The 26,773-nt window shown below is 36.9% G+C and overlaps 1 protein-coding gene and 1 long non-coding RNA gene across 3 annotated transcripts in view; both read right to left on the reverse strand.

The window, feature by feature from the left end:
- Positions 1 to 26,773, reverse strand: part of LOC125856971 (uncharacterized) — a 58,703-nt gene that overhangs the window by 14,507 nt on the left and 17,423 nt on the right. The window lies entirely within an intron of this gene.
- The window catches only part of LOC125856948 (receptor kinase-like protein Xa21), a 38,448-nt gene continuing 16,353 nt past the window's right edge, over positions 4,679 to 26,773 (reverse strand). Inside the window, exons 1-2 of one of the 2 annotated variants that reach the window (XM_049536607.1) lie at positions 8,840 to 8,984; positions 4,679 to 5,247 (exon numbers count right to left, since the gene is read on the reverse strand). In XM_049536607.1, coding sequence (XP_049392564.1) covers positions 4,901 to 5,247; positions 8,840 to 8,942 — 450 coding nt within the window. In that variant the 5' untranslated portion in view covers positions 8,943 to 8,984 and the 3' untranslated portion in view covers positions 4,679 to 4,900. Of the gene's footprint in view, positions 5,248 to 8,839; positions 8,985 to 26,773 lie in introns of those variants that run through there. The other variant, XR_007445575.1, reaches the window with a different exon arrangement.

Raw genomic sequence — 26,773 nt, forward strand, 5'->3', positions numbered from 1 at the left:
ATGTCACGACCCGATTTCTTGAGTCATGATGGCACCTAATATACCCCACCAGTAGGTAAGCCAACCCATAACCATGAACATCAAGCAATGAGCGTAAGGTCAGAAACTAGCGAAAATAATAATCTAAACAAGGACAACAAGGTGGAAACAAACCAAAAATATATATACAGAAATCCCTCCCAGAACCTGGAAGTCACTAGTACAGAGCTATCTAATAAAGAGTACAGGTCCCAAAACTGGACCACAACAAAGCGTGTCTCAAAGACAACAAGACTAGCTAAAACAAAAGAAGGAGACAAGACAAACCCAAAACGCCAAGTGCTTGCCCTCGTCTCCGAATCACAGCTGCAAAAGAAGGCTGGAACTACTCACCACTGGTATTTGGTACTGGGACCTGCATCACGAAATAGATGCAGAGCGTAACATGAGTACCAACACAACAGGTACTCAGTAGGCATCAAAGGCCGACTGAGCAAAAGGGGTAAAAACAAATAGAAAGGATAGAATCTAGACACAGAGAGGTCAAAGTGGATATGAAAAAAAGCACACGAGCAGACCAGAAATAAGCAAAGTACAACTAAACTAAACCTAACTGAACCCCCATAAGCCCAGAAGGTACACTCGTGCGCAAGTTTAAATAAAACCTAAACGGACCCCCATAAGCCTGACAGGTACACAGAAAAGCTAAGTTTACTGAGAAAGAAGAAAATCGGGCTCCCAGCCCAAAGTAACCAAGATAACCCATCAGACTCCACCCAGCCAGCAGTGCACTCCCAGCCCACCTAGAAAGAGTGACCCAAAGGGGCACCCTACCAAACAGTCCACTCCCAGCCCAACTAGAAAGAGGGACCCGAGGGTGAGGTTGATATCGCGAGTCGTCATACCTTGCAGTTAGCTCCCAGCCCAGCTAGAAAGAACAACCCGGGGACACCTTGCCAATAGCACACTCCCAGCCCAGCTAGAAAGAGAGGCCTGGGGGTGATTGCCGAAATCAGCGAGTCTACCCAACCAGCGATATGCTCCCAGCCCAGCTAGAAAGAACGATCCCGGGGGTAATGGTATCTCCAGTAGGATCCAATCCAACAACAGCCACCATGGAACGCTGTCCACTCTAAGAAATCACAGAAAAGGCTCCAAGCCTATACTATCTCAATCCCACGCCTCTAGTGATGCATCGAACCTTCGAGAACGCGTTGAAATAGCAAAATTAGAGGGAGAAGATACAGAAGTGCAGCAAACAGCGATAACGCCTAATCTAAGGCTCAGACTCAAGTCTGCTACTCCAGTCTACAAGGAGATAAGTCATCTGAACGACATCGGCAAAAAATTAAGGTTGTCCATCCCATACGGGTCATAAGTCTAAGGCAATGCTAGTCTAACCTAGACTAAGGACATCATGCTTACGGTTAAGGATGAACAAAACATACAACACATAGCATACAAGCATACAATAGCATTTAGCACATAAGCATGCAGCTCTACTAAACCGGTTAACATGATACTACACCCGAAATACTAACATAAGGTATATAATCAAAGTAAAGTAGGAAACTGGTACCCACCCCCAATTCACTCCAATCGACATGTTTTTACACAATTAAGCTCAATCTAATAGAAAGAAAGTCGTAGCCTACCTTAAGGCCGACCGTGCGCGCTCCAAATCACTTTGCCGGAGCTTTTCCTTCCCGAACGACCTTTGAACGTTGTCACTCTATCAAATATAGGATCACAACGTTAGTACGGTCATTTAGACACCAAAATCACAACAAACGGAGACGGATCAATTTCGGAGTCAAAATGGAGATCGTGGGACCCGCACCAAACTGTTTGAATTTGACTTCGTCAAGAGACCCAAAATAGTACCCCGAACATGTGTTCCAAAATGAAACACAATTCGAGGCTCAAAACGCAGCAAAAACCAACATGCAAGAAAACCACACTTTAATCAACTTAAAAGAAAACATGCAGCATTCTAAACTTGAAATTTACAAGAATCTAATGGTGCTCAACACTCTTTGAACACTCCAAGACGTAGCCACAATAATTCCCAGCACGTGGGACTTCGAATCACCCAAAACCTAGCTAAAATGAATGAGATATGACCAAAACAAGGAAGCCAAAAGCAAAAGCTCGAAAAAGGTTACAACAATCAGGTTTTTTGCTAAATTTACCTTGAACTACGTGCACCCAACAACTTTCAAACACTCTACAGCGAAGCCACCGAAAATACGAAGCTCCTACACTTCGAATCGCCTAATTCGGTTGAGAGATGAGAGAGTTATGAGGGTTTTAAGTTTGGAAAAGGGTTGTTGATATTTCTACATTTTAAAGCAGATTTTTCTGCATTATCTTTCCAAAAACTTAAAAACTCCGACGGGGTGCTCTGATCTCGTTCGAAACCCCGTGCATGCAAACGAGATATGCAACCATACCAAAATCAATATTCCAGACTCAATGGCGCAATCAAATTTCCATACGACGTCATCTTGACAAAAAGTGAGTCCCACACCCATACACTATTTTAAGTCAAAAACCACAAAAGGGCTCGAAAAAATATCAGAAATCTCGGGACATAAAAGAAGGGTCAATCTAGACCAAACTCGACATTCCGGAGCTAACCGCGCTGACGGAATTCTCATTCGAGCGCGTTTAGTCAGAGTGTTGACTAAAGTCAAACTTAGGCTTAAACTTAAAGTTAAAGCGCCTAATCGCACCGACTCACACTGAAAACCTCGGGAGTTATGCCGACCATGCTACTAGCCTAAAATGATCCTTCTAGAGCTGATGAAATCGTCAAAATTAGATGATGATGTCATCTTTTTGAACTTTTGATCGAAAATGATCGTTCAAGGTTTATAAGCTCCAAAAACACTAAACTCGCACAATAACTAAACGAACGACCAGGTGACCAAACTGTCAGTCCCAGCAAGTCATAAATGACTTGGAGTCGCTACAGGAACGCTCTAAACGACACACAAAAGGAAAAACACATAAATGACCAGGAGGGTCATTACATTTTACTAGCTATACACTTAAAATCAAAAGTTTACCTTATATATACAGTGTAATTTTTCGACGAGAGAGTTCGGGTGAACCCCTAAGTTGCACTTAGGTCTGCCATTGTCATCACATAGTGTATTAAAAACTCTATAATAATCATATAATATCTAGTTTTATCTAGCTCTTATTGAGATTACTTTTTGCTTTGAGGTCCCTTTTTCTTTATTAATAAATTCAGCCCTAGACACACCTTGCCTAGCGGATTTGCTTTTTAAAAAAGGTTACCAAACCTTGGGAACAATACTTTTCTTCTCCCAGATGAATTCCTATTACTATCTGAATTGTGTAAATATTTATACTCTCTCTGTCCCAATTTATATGACTCGCTTTCCTTTTTAGTTAGTCCCAAAAAGAATGACACATTTCTATATTTAGTAACAATTTAACTATAAAATGTCTATTTTACCCTTAATGAAATGATTTACAGCCACACAAATTTCTATCATTCATTTTGGACCACAAGTTTTAAAAGTCTTTCTTTCTTTCTTAAACTCCGTGCCGAGTCAAACTACATCACATAAAATGGGACGGAGGGAGTAACATATAGAATAGAACTTCTATTTTAGGCTCTGCATTTTCAGGGTCTTCATCCCTCAATCTGAAGTTTTCCTGCTTTGCTGCTTTAGTTGTTTGCTCGCTACTTTAAAAGACTCGTTGAGCTTAATAGCCTTGTGTAGAGAAAGATCGCATTCTTCTTGAACCTCTTTTATACACGCAACACGATGAACATCATTTCTTTCCCATTTTAAGCCAAAACTGACTCTTCTGCCTCTAATTGCTATATACTGTAGTTCTGTTTCCTTTTCCGCTTCATCCAAAAACATTTTATTTCTAGACTTACTTATTTTGGTTATCTCTTTCAAGTTTCCGACCTTCAATAGCTAACGCTATATCATCTAAGGCCTTTCTACTCTTTTGACAATGTAATTTTCTCATTCTCTTTTACTCATTTCGAGTTCAGACTCGAGTTTTTCCATTTCTTTCTTTGTCGAATCTACAATCTCCCTATTGCAAGAATGTTCCATTTGTTTGCTTAAACAGCTAACACTATATCTTCTTTTTTTGGTCATTTATTGTTTCTTTTCTCCTCTCTGCTTGACCAGACTTGCACAAAAACACATTTTTTGACTGTTTATAAGTTGTCTTCTCTGTTGTCTAGACTCCCAGGGAAGAAATCTGAATATAATTATTGCAATATTACAACATATTCCGTGTAATCCTACAACTATTGCATTATTGAAATTGCAAAATAAACAATGCTTTTGCACCTGTAAATGTGTACAAATAAAATATTCAAAAGTCTTCAACTATATTCAGTACATAAAAGAGAGTAATTATATGTTGAAGGAAGACGTTCTTTTTGTAGAATTTTGAACTCTTCAACTAATTCGGAGTTGCTTGAGTTGTACGACATTGTTGGGTTGTTGTATCCTGGAGGGGGCAAGTCAAGAGTAATACTGCTGGATCGGTGTAGATTATGCCGCAATGTGCTTGAAACTCCTTAAAGATAACGAGATATCTGCATCTCAGCTGTAACCTATTATAATTTATTGTATTTGTGGTATATTACACCAACAAATACAAATGAAGAAGCTAATGAACAAAAAGCAAAATAGTGCAGGTAAACACCTTTATTAATTTCATTCTGGTTTCTAATTTTAAGCTAGCATTCAAAACATAATTACAAATAGATAAACTAAAACTTAGGTTCAAAATCACTCACATGATATTACAAACAGTACATGACTCCAAGTAGTACTATACGACAACTTTACTAAGGAAATCAGGTAATTAACTTGCAGCTCAGAAATAACACCATCGGAATAGATATTGATCACTTCTATGTTTCAAGAAATGCATTCTTGATTTTGTTAAGCCTCTTCACTACTTCATTCATGGTCACTCTTGATTCTAGTGTTTCCTTTGTGCAGTATAAAGCCAATTCTATCATGGAGGCAACGTAGATTTCACTTTTACTAGTGATTTCTTCTTCCTCAGAAAAAAGATTAGCATCCACAACGTCCATCATAGTCCCTGAAAATGATTGTGTGATCCATTTCCTCAAGTCAAGATTTTCATTGCATATATCTTCATCTGTTGGCCTTCTTTTGGTCAAAACTTCCATCAACATGATGCCGTAGCTATAAACATCACCACTAGCAGACACTATTCCCTCCGAGCCATATTCTTAGGAAAGGATTGAAGAAAAGTTACTCAATTTAAACACAACAATAATTCTCTTTTTACTTCTACAAATTGGAGAGGCAATGGCCAAGCTAACTGGTGTAGTAAAAAACACCAATGCAGATAAGAACGACATTGGCAGAAAGCAAACTGAAATCAGCGGAGAATACACTAAGAGAATGGGTTGATGAAATACGCTCAGCTAGTAGTGGTAGCAAACAGACTTGGGCGGAACAGGTGGAAGGGCCTCTGGTGACGCCTGCTAGAACTTCGATTTGACATCAATAAGTTAGCAAACGAAGGATTCAAGCTGGAATATGTCTGACTTGAAGTAAAGAGGGATAGGAAAATCGGGGAAATAGAATCGGAGGATATCAGTTCAGAGATAGCTTACTGGAAAACTGTTGTAGTATACTATGTTCTAGGGGCTCACCCATCATTCACAATCTTAAAGGGTATAGGGGAAAATTGGGATAAATAAGACAGGCATGTTGAAGAATGGGATAGTCTTAGTGAAGTTTGAGACTGAAGAGGGGAAAAATAAGGTGCTACAAGGGGGTATACTCCACTTCGACAGCACGCCATTCATTGTCAGAGCATGGAATTTTCTAGGGAGGAACTCTATGTTAATTACACAAAGAGTTACATATGACTGGAAACCTTCTCTGTGTAAAGTTTGTCACAAATATGTCCATTTCTGCAGAAAGAAGAAAGGGCTTGTTGGTGCAGAATCAGAGGATAAAGAGGAGGTTATAGAAACCAAAAGATCAAATAAGACTAGTGCTAACGACGTCCAAAAAACAGTTAGCATGAGAGCACATAGTATTGTATATGTAATATGACAAGGAGTAGGTTCAGTGAGGAGCACAAAGAAGTGTGGAGGATACAGGAGGGACAAGCCAGATTAACAGGGAGCAAGGCACTGGGTGGACACAACCAGTAAGGACTGGAAGGTCTCCTCAGATGCTGGTCATAAACAAGTTACAAAGTTTGGGTTAATGCAGACAAGGAGAATATAGGGGGTATCAAAGATGGAAGTACAGTGAAGGCTTCATGGGTAGTAATGGGAGACTTTAACAATGTGCTTAAGCAAGACGACAGAATAGGGGGAAATCCTATCACCTATGCAGGAGTGTGTAGAGGAATGTGGGCTGACAGAAATGCCCAGCTCTGGAAGCCATTACACTTGGAATGATAAGCAGGATCAGAGAAGAGTCTTCTCCAAAATTGATTGGGTTTGGGTTAATGGTGACTGGATTGACAAGATTCCGCAATGTGAAAACACTTTTCTTCCTGAAGGTGTGAGTGATCATTGTCCAGCCAAACTATCATTAGTACAGTGTGCTGAGTATTGAGCAACAATTGCAACTTCTAAGGGAGTATACCAAGAAGGAAGTTAAGGATGCAGTATTTTCCATCAATATAAATAAAAGTCCAGAACCAAATGGGTATAGGAGTGGGGATGATATTATGGCAGCTGTACTGGAGTTCTTCAAGAATGGGAGGTTGTTAACTCAGACTAATGCCACTATGATTATACTGATCCCTAAGATAGACAGACCCCTGAACACTGCACAATTTTAAGGCCATTTCTAAGATGCTGTGTAAAAGAATAAGATTGGTATTGCCACACTTACTAAATCAGTCACAAGCAGCCTTTGTTAAAGAGAGATCCTTCGTCTATAATGTCCTCATGTGCCATGACTTGATGAGACACTATAATAGGAAGACATCTCCAAGATGTATGATGAAGATAGACCTAAGAAAGGCCTATGATATGGTTTGATGGGAATTTGTAGAGGAAGCCTTGCAAGGTTATGAATTTCCACAACAGTTCGTTCACTTAATTATGCAATGTGTTACTACAAATAGGTTCTCAGTTAAAGTGCATGGTGAGGGGCATGGTTACTTTGAAGGGAAGAGAGGTTTGCGACAGGGAGGCCCAATATCTCCGTTACTATTTGTTTCAGTTATGGAATATCTATCAAGAGTATGACAAAATGACGCAACTCCCTGATTTCAAGTTCCACCCAATGTGTAAACCAACTCAACTTACTCATTTGATGTTTGCAGATGATCTAATGTTATTTTGTAAAGGTACTACAGTTTATGTCCGGAGGGTAATGGAGGCCTTACAACACTTTTCTGATACAACTGGATTAGTAGCAAATATCGATAAATCCAATGTATTTTTAGCTAGGGTGAATGATGTCACTAAGAAGGAAATACTAGAACCTATGGTTTCATGGAAGGTACAATTCCAATAAGGTATCTGGGACTTCCCCTTTCCCAGAAGAAATGGAGTAAACAGGATTGTTATCAACTTGTAGTGAAAATCACTGCTACGATACATGTCGTTTCAGCGAGGCATCTGTCGTATGCAGGAAGATTGCAAGTTATAAATGCAGTATTATTCTCTATGCATAATTTTGGGGCTCAGTATTCATCTTGCCAAAAAGCATTCTAGAGAAGGTGGATAAAAGATGTAGGAATTACTTGTGGGGGGCCTCCGATGAGAAAAGAAAAGTAGCCTTGGTAGCGTGGCAATAGGATCTGCCTACCAAAGAAGTATGGTGGACTGAATGTTAAAAATGCAGCTGGTGGAACACTGCGTCAGTGGGGAATTTAATATGGTTAATAAATGAAAAAAAGGACATTTTGTGGGTAAAATGGATACACATATGAGGTGTATATGAAATCGACGGACTCCTGGACGCACAAACCACCAGCGGATTGCAGCTGGTATTGGAAGAGGATAAATAAATTGAAGTGAAGTATGACTAGTTGGTATTGTAATGGGAGGTTTACTCTCACCTCGTCTGGGATATACTCAATATCTGCAAGATATTTGGCAATAATAGGGGCCAGACAACCTATGCAGGGGGTACACCTTATATGGAATTTTGTTCAACTACCTAAACATAGGTTCGTGATGTGGTTAGCTTCTCAGGGCAAATTGTTGACAAATGAGAGGATGGACAGCTTCAGCATGGCCTGTGATACGACCAATTGTTGTCTATGTGAACGGGATAGAGTGGAAACTGGCCAACATATGTTTGAGGAATTTCCTTGGACGAGAATGGTATGGGAAGAGCTGAGTAGATGGATGAACCTACAACTTCGACATAGGGACATATCACAGAACATTGTATGGATTATGAGAACACACTGGAAGAAATTCAGGAAGGAAGTTATAATTGAAGTGTATGGGGCATATATTTTCCACACGTGGACAGCAAGAAACTGGAAGATATTCCGCCAAATCAATGTACAAAAAGCAAGCATAGTAACACAGATCAAAATGGAGATATGAGTGGAGTTTCTTAAACAATCCAAGAAAGCAAGAGAATGCACTGGACTAGTAGATGCTATTTATGAGTAAATTAGAATGGATATAGACGACTATTTGATGTTTGTTTAGTGAGGCCAATTCCTGTTAACCTAGAAGGTTGGCTGGGATGTGGTTCTTTAGTAGTACAGAATTGTCTTTTTTGATGCTAGTATGGTAATATTCACATGAATTTACCAAAAAGTAAAAAACTTGGAGAGGCTTAATTATGATAAGAGAAAATAAATGAGAGTAGATTTTTTATACCTGGTGCAATGTATCCAATAGTGCCCAATGTCTCGGTATAAGCAATGGACTTGCTTATGGCTAAAATTTTAGAGATTCCAAAATCACCAACATGAGCCACCATATCTTCATCCAAAAGAACGTTGGCTGGATTCAGGTTGCAATGAACTATTGAAGTGACATGACCATAATGTAGATATTCAACTGTCACAACCACATCAAGCATTAAGGCGCCTCTTTGAAGGAGGTTCAAGTGGCTATCTTCATTGTACAGCCTATTCTCAAGACTCCCATTGGGCATAAATTGCAGAACAAAGGCTCTTATATAGTCACTAGAACAAGTAGTAATCACCGGAACAAGATTTCTGTGTCTGACATTTCTCGTCACTTCGCATTCGGTATCAAACCTCTTGCATACTTGCTCATTTTCCAAATCCAGAACCTTAATGGCCACTACAGTTCCACTAGATAATGTGCCTTTGTACACAGAACCAGAGCTTCCCTCACCAATTAAATATGATTTATCAAAATTATTTGTTGCTCGTTGAATCTCATGATAAGAAACTAATTGATGAGTCCCGATCTCCGGTACCTTCTCCACATCTTTGGACTTCCCTTTCTTTTGTCGTTTCATTATCCAAATTGAAACCAACAAGAATATCATAAAGGATGCAATAATCACTGGAGTAACAATTTTTAGTAGAACCTCCTTAAGCTTTGATTATTTTCCTGGATTAGTGATAGCACAATCAGGAATATCCAATATGTGCATTCCTCATAGACCTTTGTTCCCGAGAAATGATTGCAGAGTGGAGTTTGCAAACACGCCACCACTCGGTATTGACTCGCAAGCGAGGCAAGTGGCCAAGTCCATAAGGGATGTCACCGCGAAAGTTGTTGTTCTGGAGATTGAGAACACTGAGGAAGGATAGATTGGCAAAAGACGGAGAAATTGTGCCTTGAAGTTGCAAATTAGGAAGAGTCAAGGCCACAACCCTTTGCCTTTTTGGACTGCAAATGACACCATACCAAGAGCAAAAAGAGGTTTTTTGGTCCAATTGTTGGCCAAAAAATGATTAGGCCTTGTAATAAGATTTTGGAAAGCTAATAGAGTTTGTTGGTCAGTTTCATTTGAGGAAGCAAATGATACAGAAAATTGAATTAGAAAGAGAAGAATCAATAAGAGAACGTTCTTCTTCATGTTGTTACTAACAGATTGATTCTAAGCTATTGTCATACACACCCTTATTTAAAATTATATTGAACTGAATTACTATTATACTCAAGATCCTCAAGAATGAGGATAAGAATGAAGAACTTACGAGAAGAAGAAGAGAGGAAATATTATTGAATCAAAATGTATAGAGTCGAGAAGACCTCTTACCTTCGTTAAGAATACAATGAGGGTATTTATAGTTAACTAATTTAACTACCTAAGTATATGGGCCATATTAGTGTATTGGGCCACAATTTGCATTGGGCCTTACAATTTCATTATTTCCAACAGTCTCCTCAAGCTAGGAGTGATAAATAGATTAAACATTCCTAGCTTGGACATGAGAACTTCATGTTGTAGCCTACTTAAGCTTTTTGTAAGGATATCTGCTGGCTGATCTTTGGTTGATATATATTCTGTTCTGACTAGTCCTTTCTGAATTTTTTCTCTTATAAAATGACAATCAATGTCAATGTGTTTGGTCCTTTCATGGAATACTAGATTGGCAGCAATTTGGATTGCTGATTTGCTATCACTGTAAACACATACGGGAAGTTGTAGTTGCACTCCAAGATCTTTCATTAATCCAATTAACCAAGTTAGTTCTGACACAATAGTTGCCATGCTTCTGTATTCCGGCTCTGCTGAGCTTCTCGAAATAGTATTTTGCTTCTTTGACTTCCATGAAATGAGTGAATCACCTAGTTTTACAATAAAGCCTGTAACTTATCTTCTTGTGACATAGCATGATGCCTAATCAGCATCACAGAATGCTGAGATTGTGTCCTTCTTGTTGCTAGACATGAGAATTCCTAAGCCAGGTTATTGTTTGATATACCTAACTATTCTAAGAGTTGCTTCCATGTGTGATCTTTTTGGTTGCTGGAGAAACTGGCTAAGTGTTTGCACACTATATGCTATGTCAGGTCTTGTTACAGTTAAGTACAATAATTTTCCAATTAACCTCTGATAGCTTGCCTGATCTTCTATCACTTCATCTATTTCTTTAGTACTTGACTCATCTGCCTTCTTCTTCAAGTGTTCATCATACTCTTTAGTAGTTAACTTGACATTATTGTCCGTAGGTGTAGTAGTTGGCCTTGCACCACTGAGTCCAGTCTCAAAGATCAATTCCAATGCATATTTTCTTTGATGCATTATAATTCCTGATTCAGCTCTTGCAAACTCTATTCCTAAGAAATACTTAAGTTCACCCAAATCCTTCATTTTGAAAGTTGTCTGTAGTGCATTTTTTGTTTCTTTGATTAGTTGTAGATTGTTTCCGGTGATGAGCATATCATCTACATATCCAACACAGCTGTGAATCCTTTTTCTGTCCTTTTGGTATACAATGAATGGTCATATTGACTCTGTACAAATTTGAACCTCAATAGTGCTTCTGATAATTTTTCATTCCACTATCTTAGTGCTTGTTTCAGACCATATAAGGATTTCTTAAGTCTGCATACTTGTCTCAATCCCCCCTGACTTTGAAATCCTTGTGGCAAGTCCATGTAGATTTCATCATATAGATCACCTTGAAGGAAGGCATTGTATACATCCATTTGATGTATGTTCCACCTTCGAGCAGCTGCAATAGCCAATATTGATCTAACAATTACTATTTTTACTACTGGACTGAATGTCTCTTGATAATCTATTCCCTCTTGCTGGCTGTAGCCTTTTGCTACAAGCCTGTCCTTATATCTTTCTATCTCCCTATTAGCCTTGTACTTAACTTTGTAAACCCATTTGCAGCGAATTGAAGTCTTGCCATGTGGTAGTTGCACTATCTCCCATGTGTTGTTTTGTTGTAAGGCATCTACCTCAACTTTCATAGCTTCAACCCATTGTTTGTCTTTAACAGCTTCTGCATATGTAGAGGGTTCAGTAACACTAGAAACAGAAGAAATGAATGTAGCATACTTAGGATGAATATAATCATAAGATATATAATTTGACAGTGCATAAGGTGCATCATTGTCAATACCGAGAGATACAAACTCTTTTATCCAACAAGGTGGATGAGTTCCTCTAGTTGACCTTCTTGTTGGTTGAGCTGCAGGATTTTGTTGTACGCTAGGTTAAGCCACAGGTTGAGCTATAGTTTCAGCACTAGATTCACTTATAGATTGAGTTACAGATTGAACCACAGGTGGTACTGGTACATCTGAAGGAATGATGCTAGAAGTAGTAGAACCTCCTGACCTTGGAGCACCATTATTTGAACCTGTGAGTTGCTGCAAACTTGCACTAGGATTAGCAGTAATAGGCAATAGAGGATCATTATTATTATTAAGTTCAGGTTGTAGAAAAATAGTGTATGAACCTGTAGAAGCATTCGCAAAAGGAAAAATATTTTCCTTAAATTCCACATCCCTAGTGACAAAAAAACACTTGGTGGCTAGATCATATAAGATGTATCCCTTTTGAGTCTCAGAATACCCCATGTGTATAGCATGTCTTGACCTAGATTGAAGCTTGTCTATTTCATTTAGAACCTTAGCAAAACACAAACAACCTAGAACTCTTAGGTGCACAAGAGATGGTTTCCTATTGCGTAGTTTTTCAAAAGGAGATAGATTACTAATGACTTGTGAAGGCAACCTATTTATATTATAGACAGCTGCTTGCACACACTTTCCCCAAAATTTAATGGGAATATGTGCTTGAAATCTTATTGCCCTAGTCACTTCAAGGATGTGTCTTTGTTTTCTCTCTGCAATCCCATTTTGTTGGGGTGTATAAGGGCAAGATTTTTTATGAATGATACCTAAGTTGGTAAATAATTCATGACACATAGAATTTACAAACTCTGTTCCATTGTCTGTTCTAACAATCTTAACATCTGCATCATATTGAGTTCTAACATGTATCAAGAAATTCTTGATATACATGAAAACATCAAATTTTTGCTTTAACAAGAATATCCAGGTAAACCTTGAGAAATCATCAACAACAGTTAAAACAGACTTACAACCTTCATTAGTAGCAGTTCTATAAGGACCCCAAACATCTATATGAACTAGATCAAAAAGCCTACTAGTAGTAGTAACACTTAGTGGAAAAGGTAGTCTAACTTGCTTAGCACAAGGACATACAGTGCATTTATTTAATGACTCTACTATATTGGACATACTATTTGAAACTAGTTTAGTAAGAGTACTAGCAGACACATGACCGATCCTTTTGTGCCACAGGTCAATATCTTCTGTAGGAACTACATTCATAGTTATCAGTCCACATTTAGCCACTTGAGCTTTAGGGATACTGAGTCCTGCTAGATAATAAAGACCTCCCACTTCTTTACCAATCTCCTTCACCTTTCCAGTGAAGAGATCCTGAAAGACACAAAAATCAGGGTAAAATTTCACTGAGCAATTCAATTGTCTAATAATCTTAGATACTGACAGTAGGCTAAACTTAAATTAAGGAACATAAAATACATTATGAATACTACTTCTAGATGATAGATTGTTGGATCCTATATGAGACACTTTGGTTCGTTCACCATTTAGTAAAACAACATTTTTTTAACATTCAGGTTGTGCAAGTGTATTAGTGTCCAACATAGATAAATCAGGAGTCATATGATTTGTAGCTCCTAAGTCAATAATCCAATTAGGTGGATTACTTGTGACCAGCAGAGCACTACAATTACCTGTCACGTTTACTGAGTGTGAAGCATTCATATGGCTTTGTTCTTGCGCTTGATCGGCCTGATTCTTGTCGAACATATGACAGATGTCCTCATATTGCGACTGAGTAAACCTAGGTCCATCATCCATTCTATGTTGTCCTGAAGAGGGAACTCCATGTAGTGCATTTGGTTCTGTAACGGAAACTGAGTAGGTTGCTGGAGATATTCTCCTGATTGATGCCAGTTCTAAACTACCACATTGTGTGTTGCATTATAAGCACAAGGACCTCCACCTCTTTTGTACTTAAACCTGTTGACTGCTTGACCCTGTCTACCTTCATATTTTCCATCTTGACCAAATTTAGGATGATCTTGTGGATATCCTATCAACTTGTAGCAGTCAACCTTGTAATGTCCCTTAAATTTACAGTGATCACAGAAGGCATTAGGATTGTAATTTGGATTGTACTTTCTTTTAGGCCTTGAACTTTCAGCTTTAGAGTACATGGCTAGTGCATCTGATTTACCCATACCTTGACTCTTATTTGTCGTTGCACTGAAAAGACCAGTTGAGTTAGATGCAGCAGCCAATGTTCTTTGATTTTCATCACTCATTACCATAGCATAGGCCTGATTTACACTTGGAACAGGGTTAAGTAGTAGAATGTGACTTCTAGCTTGAGAGTAAGACTCATTTAGTCCCATTAGAAACTGATATAGTTTTTGCCTTAGAAGATAGACTACAAAATCCTTGGATCTCTCACAGTTACAGCTAGGAGCAGGGATCATAGAACTAAATTCATCCCATATATCCTTCAACTTTGTGTAGTACTCAAATACCAACTAAGTGCCTTAAGCGCATGAGGCAATCTCTTGGTGAATGTTGAACACCCTAGAACCATCAACCTTTTCAAATCTTTATTTCAAGTCTTCCCATACAGCCTGTGCATTCGTAGCATAAACCACTCCTCCAATCAAATTGTTAGCCACGGAATTCATTAGCCATGACAATACTATAGCATTCACATGCTCCCATTGATGTCCTAGATTCTCAGGAAAGAATTCCTTCTTCCAAGTTCCATCAACCAACCATAATTTATTCCTTCCAAGTAATGCAATCCTCATAGGTCTACTCAACACAATATAGTTCTCATTACCTTTCAACTGAAATGAGATAATTGACGCACCACTCATATCTGTGGACTGTAGATACAAAGGATGATTGTAATCAATCGTAGTATTAACTCCTCCAGTAGTAGTAGTAGTATTAACTCCTCCAGTAGTAGTGCTAGTGTTTCCATTCCCTTCAATTGCCAGTTTCCTATTTACAGTGACTCTACGATTTTAACAACTTTGTTCTCAAGATATACACACAAATTTATGTATCTAGACTTATGACAAGCACCTTGCAAGCGAATTTTTTCCAGATTTGTTCTTTGATTCTACTATCTTTCGATGCAACTGAATTGAGCAATTGCTAAAAGTATGATTTGAACACAATGTAGAGCAATCAAATTTGACAATTACTGCAACTACACAATTAAACTTCTATGATTTGTTAATTGAAACTCATCTGATATTGCACAATGTAGCTGTTGTGACTCGAGGATTTCAGATCTCAATTCTTCGATTGAAAATTGCTTCTTCCTCCCACAGTCACTGATCGTCGGTGCTCTAATACCATGAACTGAATTACTATTATACTCAAGATCCTCAAGAATGAGGAGAAGAATGAAGAACTTACGAGAAGAAGAAGAGAGGAAATATTATTGAATCAAAATGTATAGAGTCGAGAAGACCTCTTACCTTCGTTAAGAATACAATGAGGGTATTTATAGTCAACTAATTTAACTACCTAAGTATATGGGCCATATTAGTGTATTGGGCCACAATTTGCATTGGGCCTTACAATGTCATTCTTTCCAACATATATATATATATATTTATTTATTTACAAATGTACTAATAAAGTTAAATGATTTTGATTCCCACAAACTTTTTATTGAAATGTCATCACATTGAGGAATTGCATAATCTAAGGGGTAATGAAAATTATTGAGAAAAGTCGTCAGTTAACTTGAATTATTTTTAAAAAATTATAAAAATAAAAGATTGCATTATAGGGTACAAACCCAAGTCAAGGAGGGGGGGTCATGCAGTCTAAGTAAACAGACACCATACACGAATATATGATCTATTAAAACTGAATAAAATTATTCTATAATAAATATTATATCTAAACATATGATTAATAGTATATATCCCAACAATATCATACCTAATATATTTTTCCATTCACTATAATGAATAACTGTTGTGAACATATAATATTCTTGAACAATGTTTATGTGTAATATATAGCTGAAAGATAAAGTAATCATATCATTCGTTTAAGAGTGAATAGGTTAATAAATCACTAAACTATTTTTATTTCGCAAGTTTTATACATAAACTACAAAACTCATATTAAAACCTCATGGAGGAGGAATTATATGACGTTCAATATAACAAACGCAAAAACGACCAACTGATCACTATATTAGTTACTGAACCAGATTACAACAACTACTGATTACATAAAAACTGCAAGGAAATAAGAAGAAACAGAGAAGAGATGAGAAGAGAATTACAGAAGAAAATAGAGATGAGAAATAGAGATACGACGCAACAACAATAGCCTATCCTAATTACGCCTAGAGATAGTAGATTTATATCAGATACTTCCTACTCCACTTGTCGCATATTCAGCACGCACTTTACCCCCACGTTCTGTTAGACAAAGTCAACAAATCTTTTAGATGGTATTTTCACACGGTTATTCCTTCTAGGCTGAATAAAATTATCTTCCGATTTAGCCCTGTTGTCCTCCACGTTATCACTATGGTTCATAACATTCAACGTGAACATCAACCAGGCACGTTCAATTGAAACCCCGTTGACATCAGTGACAAATCTAGAATTTTCACTATGGGGTTCGAAAAATTAAATATAGTGCTTGAGATTTGAACGTGAAGCCTCAAGGTGAATTTTGAATTCTTTGAGCCAACCTCTAGTCTTGTTTTTAGGGGATTCAAAATCTATATATATACATAAAAAATTAAAAAAGATCACCTTATATGCATAATTTCTTACCGAGGGGGTTTGGGTGAACACCTTCCCGCCCACCTAGATCCACCCTTGCTTTCATGCAGGAACATCCAATAATGTAGATATGAAATTCGCAAAGAAATGATACATAGTTTAGGGTAACTTATTCACTCTTCATTTAATTTGTATGTATATGTGTTATATATATATATATATATATACACACTATATCAGGGAACGTGCTATGCACGTTTATCCCAAAATATTTTATGTAAATTTTGTATTATAAATGACATATTTTATCCCCTTCAAATCTATTGTTATTTACTAAAATAAATTCATTATTTTTACGATAGAAAGTACATATATCTTTAAAAAAAAAAAATATCATTAATTATAAAATTGACTAAAAGTGCATAAAGTATTCAAATGAGGATACTAATTAAAATACCACATCTAGGCTAATGTACACAAAGCAATAAACCCGTAAATTCTCAATAATAATAACTACAAAACAATAGAAAGTTGTACACAAACAAACAAGAACCATAAACATTAAACAAAACATATAAAAAGAGACAAGAGAAGAAGCATAAAGATTTTCTCTTTCCTTTTAAAAAAAAAAAATGTTTTAAGTGTGTATAACATTGTGTCAAATATCACTATTTATATGATGGAATTGAGGAATACAAAGAGTTTTCATAAATATGACATTAACCCATTTGAGATCCTGGATGAGAATGATAGGTGGAGAGTAAAAACCATAAGAAATATAATTAGTGGGAGTTACATATATTTACATAAATGGAGTGTTATTGGTAATAAAAATTATGTAATGTAGTTCACATTAATACAAATATTTTTATATATAAAAAAAATATAATATATGTTTGTATGGTTTTTTTCTTTTTGTGGAGAGAAAACATGACCATTCATATTTCCAATTGGAAGATGAACAAAACAAAAAAAATCATATTTACTCCACCATGAAACTAATACAAAGAGTACATATTCAAAAGACTTTATAGCGGTTGATTCATGTACTAATATGATTATTTACTATTTATTATTTAATTTGTTAAATAATTTATAACATTTAAATTTAATGTAGGGATAAAATCGTAATCTAACTTAAGCCTAAAATTCTTCGCACTTTAGTATAACTAGTCCTGGGCACGTGTGTCCCATGCATGCTAAGTTGTGTGAAGTTGTTATAACGATATATATATATATATCATATATAAAAGAAAACCCTCAACCCGGTGATGTGGCGCAACCACAAAAAAAATTCCCTTTTTTTTTTATTATATTCCCAAAAGTACCCTTCCCCTCCTCCCAAAATGCCACCTTCAGTCGTTTCCCTTCATATACAACGTAACTCTTCATAACATATGCGACGAAAGCCTCCACACCATTTCACGATTGCAGCTCTCGAAATGTCTTTTTCCCAGCTTTATATCAAGTTTGCTATAGACATTTAATCAAACTATGCAGAAAAATTTATACTTACTCTCAAGAAAGTTCAATATCACTCTAACACATATACTTACTCTCAAGAAAGTTCAAATTCACTCTAGCACACCAAATGTATGATTATCTTCAATTCTTGGAATCCATTGCATGCTTGAAAACTGACCCCTACATTATTTCAATGCCTTTTTCCGTTTTACCTCCCAAGTGTTATGGGTTTCAAACACTTCCAGGCTTTTGTAAGATGTAACACCATTTGTTTTTTCCTAATTAATACTCTACCTCAGAGGTTTTGTGCATAAATAGATCCTTCAGATTTACACAAGCTTTTATTGTGCTTTAGATCTACTTTCCATTTCTTTTTGCCCTTATTCATTTTGAAATCTTACTTCACACTTTACACCAGATCCTTCTTTGCAATATACATTTGTTTATGGGTTGTTCAAAATTGCTCTTTAATCTTAAAATTCTTATACTTGACACCAAAATAAAAATATATCTTTACCGATCTTTTCCGTTTTACTTATAATTTACCTTTCAAGTGTTGTGCCTTTCAAAGACTACTAACTAGGATTCAGTAAGACATTACACTCTTTTTTATACTCCGTTGGGATTCTTAACTTGAGAAGCAAAACGTATAGATATAAGTTCTTAACTAGAGAAGAAAAATATTACGGTATTGTTACTATTCTAATCATTGCCTCTCTATGCTTATGGATAATAGGCCAAAAGAACTCTTGAACTTCGAACCTAAAACAGAAAGACTTGAACCACATCGTTGTCTTTGCCACTTTTACACTTACCTTTACGTATGGCTGGAAGCTTGGAACTTTATGTATACTTTATATTGTCTTTCCCATTATTGCCTTATGATCATCTTTGTTAATTGCAGTTCATCTCTTAACCGCACCACTCTGAACCGGAAAACAACAAGGTATGCTCACAACTTCTGAACTGGAAAAGATAAAGATTAAGGTATATTTGCAATTCTAACCATTGCCTATTTGGGCTTATAGCTAATGGGCTAAAAAATACTCCTGAACTGCAGACCAAAAACAAACTTATCTGCATTGTTATCTTAGCCACTTTTATCCTTTTATTTTATGTATGGCTGGAGGCTTGGAAATTTTGAAACGTTATGCTAATTTTGTATAATCTCATGCCTTTCCTGTTATTAAATTATGGTCGCCTTTGTTTATTGCAGTTCATCTCTTAGAGGAGCTTTTTTCTAGATTCATTTAATTTATAAAGTTCTCCTCTTTTGCCCTAGAAGTTGTGCAAAATGCCACCTCAAATCCCTATGTACCATCCAGGTATGATTTTATAAAGTTTATCATGGTTTGTAAAGTATATTATCATCATACTGAGGAGTTGAGATATTAAGATGTAAGTTACCATCCCCAAGGTGACCATACACGACTACTTTTGCTGAAGCATTTGTTAAATTTCAATTAACACAACATCAAATGATAGATGTTGCACCATTCACCGTCTTAAGCTGATTACAATTCATCTCATCCTCCCTATTTTTTCCAGATGAAAATATACACATCGCAGCTGGATGTTTGAATGGTGGGTGGTATTTTAGAGCAGGAGGAAACAGTTCAAATCCATGGTTCTAATAATAACAGTAATTAATAGGGAAAAGTTTTCATATGAAAGACGTGTAGACATCTTGGTTCTTATCAAGTAAAACATTAAACCAAGATGACATATAGGTCTTGACAATTGTATAAATTCAGGTGCAGCTACTATAAAATCTAACATATGGTAGTGATGAAAACTGTAAACCGGATGAAAATTAATACCAATAGAGGTTTGAAAGGGACACAGAACTACTCTTTATTCCTGTCTTGCTATTGTACATGCTTTTCAGAAATTAGTAATTGACATCTTTCTTCATGTGTTTTGTAGATTAATGATATTTTCCAGTGGCTGCCTACACAAGTTAAAACAAAGTGTATGCGGTGATCATGCAACCAGAAGCTCTTGGCATCACACAAAAGTTCATGAACATGTTGTGAAAATCTTGGTTGAATGCGTTGATATTATAGGGTATTAAACAACTCTCTGGTAATGTTGGCCAGGAAGAATGGAAGCCTGGGACACTCTGTGCTCTATATGAGACGTTAGCGATCACACAGAGCATTTCTTTTGTAAATTTCAGGCATAAGAGTAATTGGTTGACAGTCATAACGTGAAGCCGTGAATCACAGAGTCTTAGGTACACGGATATATGGGATCAGAATATTTGAGACATAATCATGTGCGAGTTTATATAAAACTGAATCTAAATCCAGTGATGTGGCACCACCACAAACCAGGAAACTCACTTATCTATTTTTATGAAATGCCCAAATCACGGCAAAAAAACTAATCTCCCCATACCGCCCTTCAAATTCAAAAGGTGCTTTCCCAAATCTACCTCTACAAAGGCTCTAAAAAATGCTTGCCCCATTCCCCTTATATACCTATCAATCTCCTTCCTAATTTCATATTCTTTCACACCATCGTACCTTCAACACTATCTCCATTAAAGATTAAACAAATGCTTATCACAAACTACTGAAGACTATTTTGGGTTGATACTGAAAGGTTGCTTGTGGGAAATTTTGTCCTTCACTTAGTAGGAGGATAAGGATAAGTTATCTGAAGCTCACGAGGATTCAATTCTGCTACTGAATTTGACACCGTTCTGAAGAGATCTTTGTCCTTTGGTTATCAATATTGTATCTCTAAATCGAACTTTTTATTGGTTCACCTTTTAAAAAAACTGTACTTAAATCTCCGTGGTTCCCGAATTCTTACTGGAGGAAAACTCCTACTATATTAAATCTCATTGTCTTTAGTCGTGTTTTAAGAAAACAATTTGTTTTTAATTCATGATTACTTAAAGAGATTTAATATATACACACACATACTTGAACATGTATGTTGCTCGTGTATCTCATTGTCACGCCCTGAGCCTACACCCTGGGCGGGACTGGCACTCGAGAACCATTGTTGGCCTCAAACAAATCTTTGGCCTGGCTTACTTACTCAGCGGAAGACTTTAAAAGCATTAAGAAAATAACTCAAATGCAAGATAACTCAACTATCTCAAACTAAACTCATAATGTTTTAGAAATAACATTTAACTTAGCCAAAGTGGCAACTCAAATATGAACATAAGCCAATAACAAGACTGTCTATCTATGAAGCCTCTAAAATTGAGATGGATGTCGGGACAAGATCCACGATATCCTAATGAACTAAAATGCTGAAAGCAATAAAAGGGATCCTCCGGAAAGCAAGGATGCTCACCACCAGACTCTGAGTGCTCAAATGGATCAACGATGCACTAAATGTTGATCCTGGTTACCTATGTCTGCATCATAAAATGATGCAGGCCAAATAGCATCAGTACATTGAATGTACAAGTATGGGAGGAGAATTCTAAAACAAGACATAAGCTTGAAATCATGAGAACAAATTAAATAATTTTTATTATCAATTAATATAGTACAATAATTAATCGTTAAAAAGATCAAGTAAATTATAAATATATTTTTTTTTCAAATTACATCACACAAGTATATTAGTTAAGAGTCATGATCTTATATTTTGATGCATGACCCTTTATTTTACATTCAAAGAAGGAAATTATTTACTAAAATAAAGCACTTCCTAATGATCATTCACCTTTGTTCTTCTAAAAAAAAGAGTAAAAAAAATGCTTTGTTCATCCCTAAAGAAGTTGATCCCCCAATCTTAGCTTCCCCATTCCTTGTATATCACATGATGTTGTTTACTCAAATATTTTTCATATTTATGGATGACAAATGTAGGAATAATCCAAAAATTATAAGAGAATATGTATAGTCAAGAGTTAGATGTCACGCCCCGAACCTACACCCTGGGTGGGACTGGCACTCGAGACTCGGCGGAAGACTTAAACACAAGAATGATCTCAAAAGGGTAACTCAGGTAATGTGTTAAAGCAATATTAAACTTAGCCGAAATGGCAACTCAAGTCTTAAACGTATACAACTGAATACAAAAAGCCTAAAGGACTATAACTACTCGTCTATGATGCCTCTAAAAAAAAGAGGGATATCGGGACAAGACCCCTGATAATCCTAACAACTAAAAGTACTAAATCAAAGTAAAAGGAGTCCTCCAAATAGCAAGGAGGCTCACCAACTGACTCTGAGCTCAACTGGATCAACAAGGCGCTGGATGCTGATCATGGTGTGTCTGGATCATAAAATGATGCAGGCTAAATGGCTTCAGTATATTGAATGTACGAGTATGCGAGGGGAATTTTAAAACAAGACATAAGCTTGAAAGAATCTGAAAAGAGTAATTACCTTGACTTTACTCAACTCATGAACAACTCAACTCAAATGCAAGGTAAAACAACAATAAAGGTGCAGTTTATACATAAACATTTAGACATGTAAATAACAACTCAACTAGTTAAAGAAATGCAATAACAACTCACTTTACTAATATAATAAAGTAATACAGTTTCTGTGGGAATTTCTCTAACCAACAACCACCACTATGAGCCTAAGTGATGATACAACATCTTGTCCAAGCTGCAAGAATTGTCCTATACTTTGCCGTCATATAGAACGCCTTAACTAAGTGGATCCACTAGTATATGCTAAATAGCACAAAGGAATCATCTAAAAAGTATGATCCTTTCTACCTATGATGGCTACATGGTTTATGGAGATCTGAGTTATTATGAACTCGCATCCCCATATCGCTGCTCAATACTACTCCCAAAAACATACTTAGCTCATATGTTTTTAAAACAAAACTCTTTCTTTGGTTTGAGATAATTACTGAAAACTTAGCTTAGAAGCTCTCTTGGAAATCGGTGTTTCGTTTCTTACTCAAATGTGAAAACATTTTAACCTTTTGGAAATACTTAGTTCCCATATAATCTTTGAAGAAATGAAATCTTACTCTTATTCTTTAGCCAACTCAAAGCTTAAGTATTAAAATGAAGTTAAAATGTTGTAAAAGACTTTTGAAAAACTCTATGAACTTTCCTTGACTTGATTCTTAACTTCTTGATCGACTCTTAACTTTCCTTGAATTGAATTATGAATTCAAGGTTCATGATCTCATGTTTATGGATGATTTCATGATGTTTAGACGTACCTTAGAGTGTTAGAATCAACTAGGAAACACAGGTATGTTGCTAAGGAACTCATACGGAAAGATGGAGGGGGGGAGGGGGGGGAGGGGGGGAATGGGAAGACCTGGCGTCTCTGGTACTCTGAGAGGCATGGGGCGCCAGCCTTAAAACTTCAGAGGTTGGGGTGGGGTGCACTGGCTGGCGCGGCGCCCAGAGCCCATACTTCAGAGCCCCACTTGGGGCAACGCCCCAGGCCCCTTCCCAGGTGAATTCCGACTTTTCTCCTTCATTTTTCAACTCTAAACCCCCTATTTCAACTTAGTTCTTTCCCCAAACACTTAGAATCGACTATACCCTCAATATATACAAGATTCAACTCAAAATCACACCTAAATATATGAATCAACCTCAAGAAACTTCAACAACAAGAACCCACAAGATTTCAAACGAATTAACATCAAGAACTCATAGGATTTGGTTTCAAAACATTACAACTTCGCTGAATTAAATCATGATTGGTGCATGGGTGAACTAACCCAATGTTATGTAATCTCACATACCTCGTAGGGATCAACCCTTGGTGAAATCCAAACGCAATTCTTCAAGAACTCGATAAATCCTTGCTTTTTCTCCTCTTTTCTCCTCTTCGTTTCATTTCTCTCAAAACCCTAACTTTTTTTCCAAAATCGTAAACTCACCAAGTTCAGTTTAGACCCCAACTAATTACCAAAAAAAACTGAAACTAAAATAATAGGGTATGGAAAAGACCATAATGCCCTTCTAAAATCCGGCTTAGACTTTCCTTATTTGAACAACCTAATTTCAAATGAGCATATCTCACTCATACGAACTCGGAATCACGCAAACTCGGCGGCGTTGGAAAGATAATTCCAAGATATTTCCTATGATATCTAGAATCACACCTAAATCATCCTGAGCTAGGATTTAAAATTGTTTGAAGTTGACCAAAAACCCAAACTTAACATAACTTAACAAATTTACAGATTTTTCATTCTTTCCTAAAATGACTATTTCCAATTCTAACTCTTTCTAGCTCTTTCAAATAGCGAGGTGTTACAATATCTCCCACTTGGGAACATTCATCCTCGAATGAGATTACTCTTACTAGGCTAAGGGTGTAACATCAATCATTTAGTTCAAACACCCAACAAGCAAATCTAACACATCAAGTATATAAATTATAGAGTACTAAGAAGAGAACTAGTACCTTGATCTGGAATTTCTTCGGGTTCAAAGAGATGTGGATATAGTTTCTTCATATCTTCCTCAGCTTCCCAAATAGCTTCTTTAACAAATTGGTTCCTCCAAAGAACTTTGACTGATGCTACCTTTTTTTTTCTCAGCTTGCGAACTTGGCGATCTAGAATCTAAACAGAAATCTCCTCATAAAATAAGCTATCCTTGATTCCAATATCTTCAGTTGGTATGATCAATAAAGGATCGCCCATGCACTTCTTCAATATAGAGATGTGAAACACCGAATGAACCGTGGCTAACTCTTGTGGTAGCTCCAACTCATAAGCTACATTACCAACCTTTTTTGATATTCTGAAAGGGCCAATATACCGGGGACTAACCTTCCCCTTCCTACTAAATCTCATAACACCCTTCATGGGTGAAACTTTCAAGTAGACCCAATCATCTACTTCAAACTCTAACTCCCATCTCCTAACGTCAGTGTAGGATTTCTGACTACTCTACACCATTTTCAACCACTCTTGAATGACTTTCACCTTCTCCATAGCTTGATGAACTAAGTCTGGTCCTATCAACCCAGCTTCACTAACTTCAAACCATCCAATAGGAGATCTGCATCTCCTCCTATAAAGGGCTTCATAAGAAGTCATTTGGATGCTAGAGTGGTAACTATTATTGTAACCAAATTCAATAAGAGGTTGGTGATTATCCCAATTACCTTTGAAATCAATCACACAAGCCCTCAACCTATCCTCTAAGGTCTGAATATTACGCTCTTCTTGTTCATCTGTTTGAGGATGAAAGGCAATACTTAAATTTACTTTTGAACCCAAGCCTTTTTGGAACGACTTCCAAAACTGTGCAGTAAATTGTGCACCTCTATCTAAAATTATAGAGACTGAAACCCCATTAAGTCTAACTACTTCTTGAATATACAACTTAGCATAATCTTCTGCTGAATGGGTAGTCTTTACCGACAAAAAGTGGGCTGATTTTGTCATTTTATTGACAATCACCCAAATCGAATCATGCTGCCTGCGAGACCTAGGCAAACTTGTGAAGAAGTCAATATTAATCATCTCACATTTCCATTCCAGAAGTTCTATATTTTGAGTCAAACCACCGGGACTTCTGTGCTCTACTTTAACTTGTTGGAAATTCAGACACTTGGCAACAAATTTTGCAATGCCCTTCTTCATACTACTCCACCAATAGACTTCTCTCAAATTACGATACATCTTTATGGAATCCGGATGGATAGAATATCTGGAGCTATGAGCTTCCTCCATGATCTTTTCTTGGAGTTCATCAACCCTTGGCACACACAATCTACATTGATACGTCAACACATCATCTTTCCCTTGTTCAAAGGCCAATATTTTTTGCTTATGAACATTTGCCTTCAATTCAAGCAAAATAGGGTCTTGGTCTTGCCTTTCTTTTACTTCTGACACTAATGAAGATTCAGCCCCATTTATCACTACTACTTCTCCTTTTGTGGAATCCATTAGTCAAACTCCTAATCGTGCAAGTCTATGCACATCTCTTGCTAACTCTTTCTTATCTTCCTTAAAATGGGTGGTACTACCCATAGACAACCTACTCAAGGCATCAACAACAACATTAGCCTTACCTGGGTGGTAAAGAATACTCATGTCATAATCCTTGAGTAATTCTAACTACCTCATTTGTCTGAGCTTAAGCTCTTACTGAGTAAACACATACTGAAGACTCTTGTGATCCGTGAACACATCCATATGAAAACCATAAAGATAGTGGCGCCATATTTTCAAAGCTAATACTATGACAACCACCTCTAAATCATGGGTTGGGTAGTTCTTCTCGTGAAATTTCAACTGTTTGGAGGCATAAGTTATAACCTTGCCATTTTGCATTAACACCCAACATAAACCAGTTCTAAACGCATCACAATAAACAACAAAGCCCTGCGTACCTTCTAGTAAGGTCAAAACTGGGGCAGTGGTTAACCTCTTTTTTAATTCCTAAAAACTTTTCTCACAAGTTTCAGACCATTGAAACTTAATTGTCTTCTGAGTCAACTTGGTCAAAGGGGATGAAATAGATGAGAACCCCTCTACGAACCATCTATAATAGCCAGCCAAACCCAAGAAACTCCTAATATCGGTTAGAGATATGGGTCTAGACCAATTATGCACTGCCTCTATTTCTTGA

The sequence above is a fragment of the Solanum stenotomum genome, chromosome 2 (assembly GCF_019186545.1).
Source record: "Solanum stenotomum isolate F172 chromosome 2, ASM1918654v1, whole genome shotgun sequence".
Classification (NCBI taxonomy): domain Eukaryota; kingdom Viridiplantae; phylum Streptophyta; class Magnoliopsida; order Solanales; family Solanaceae; genus Solanum; species Solanum stenotomum.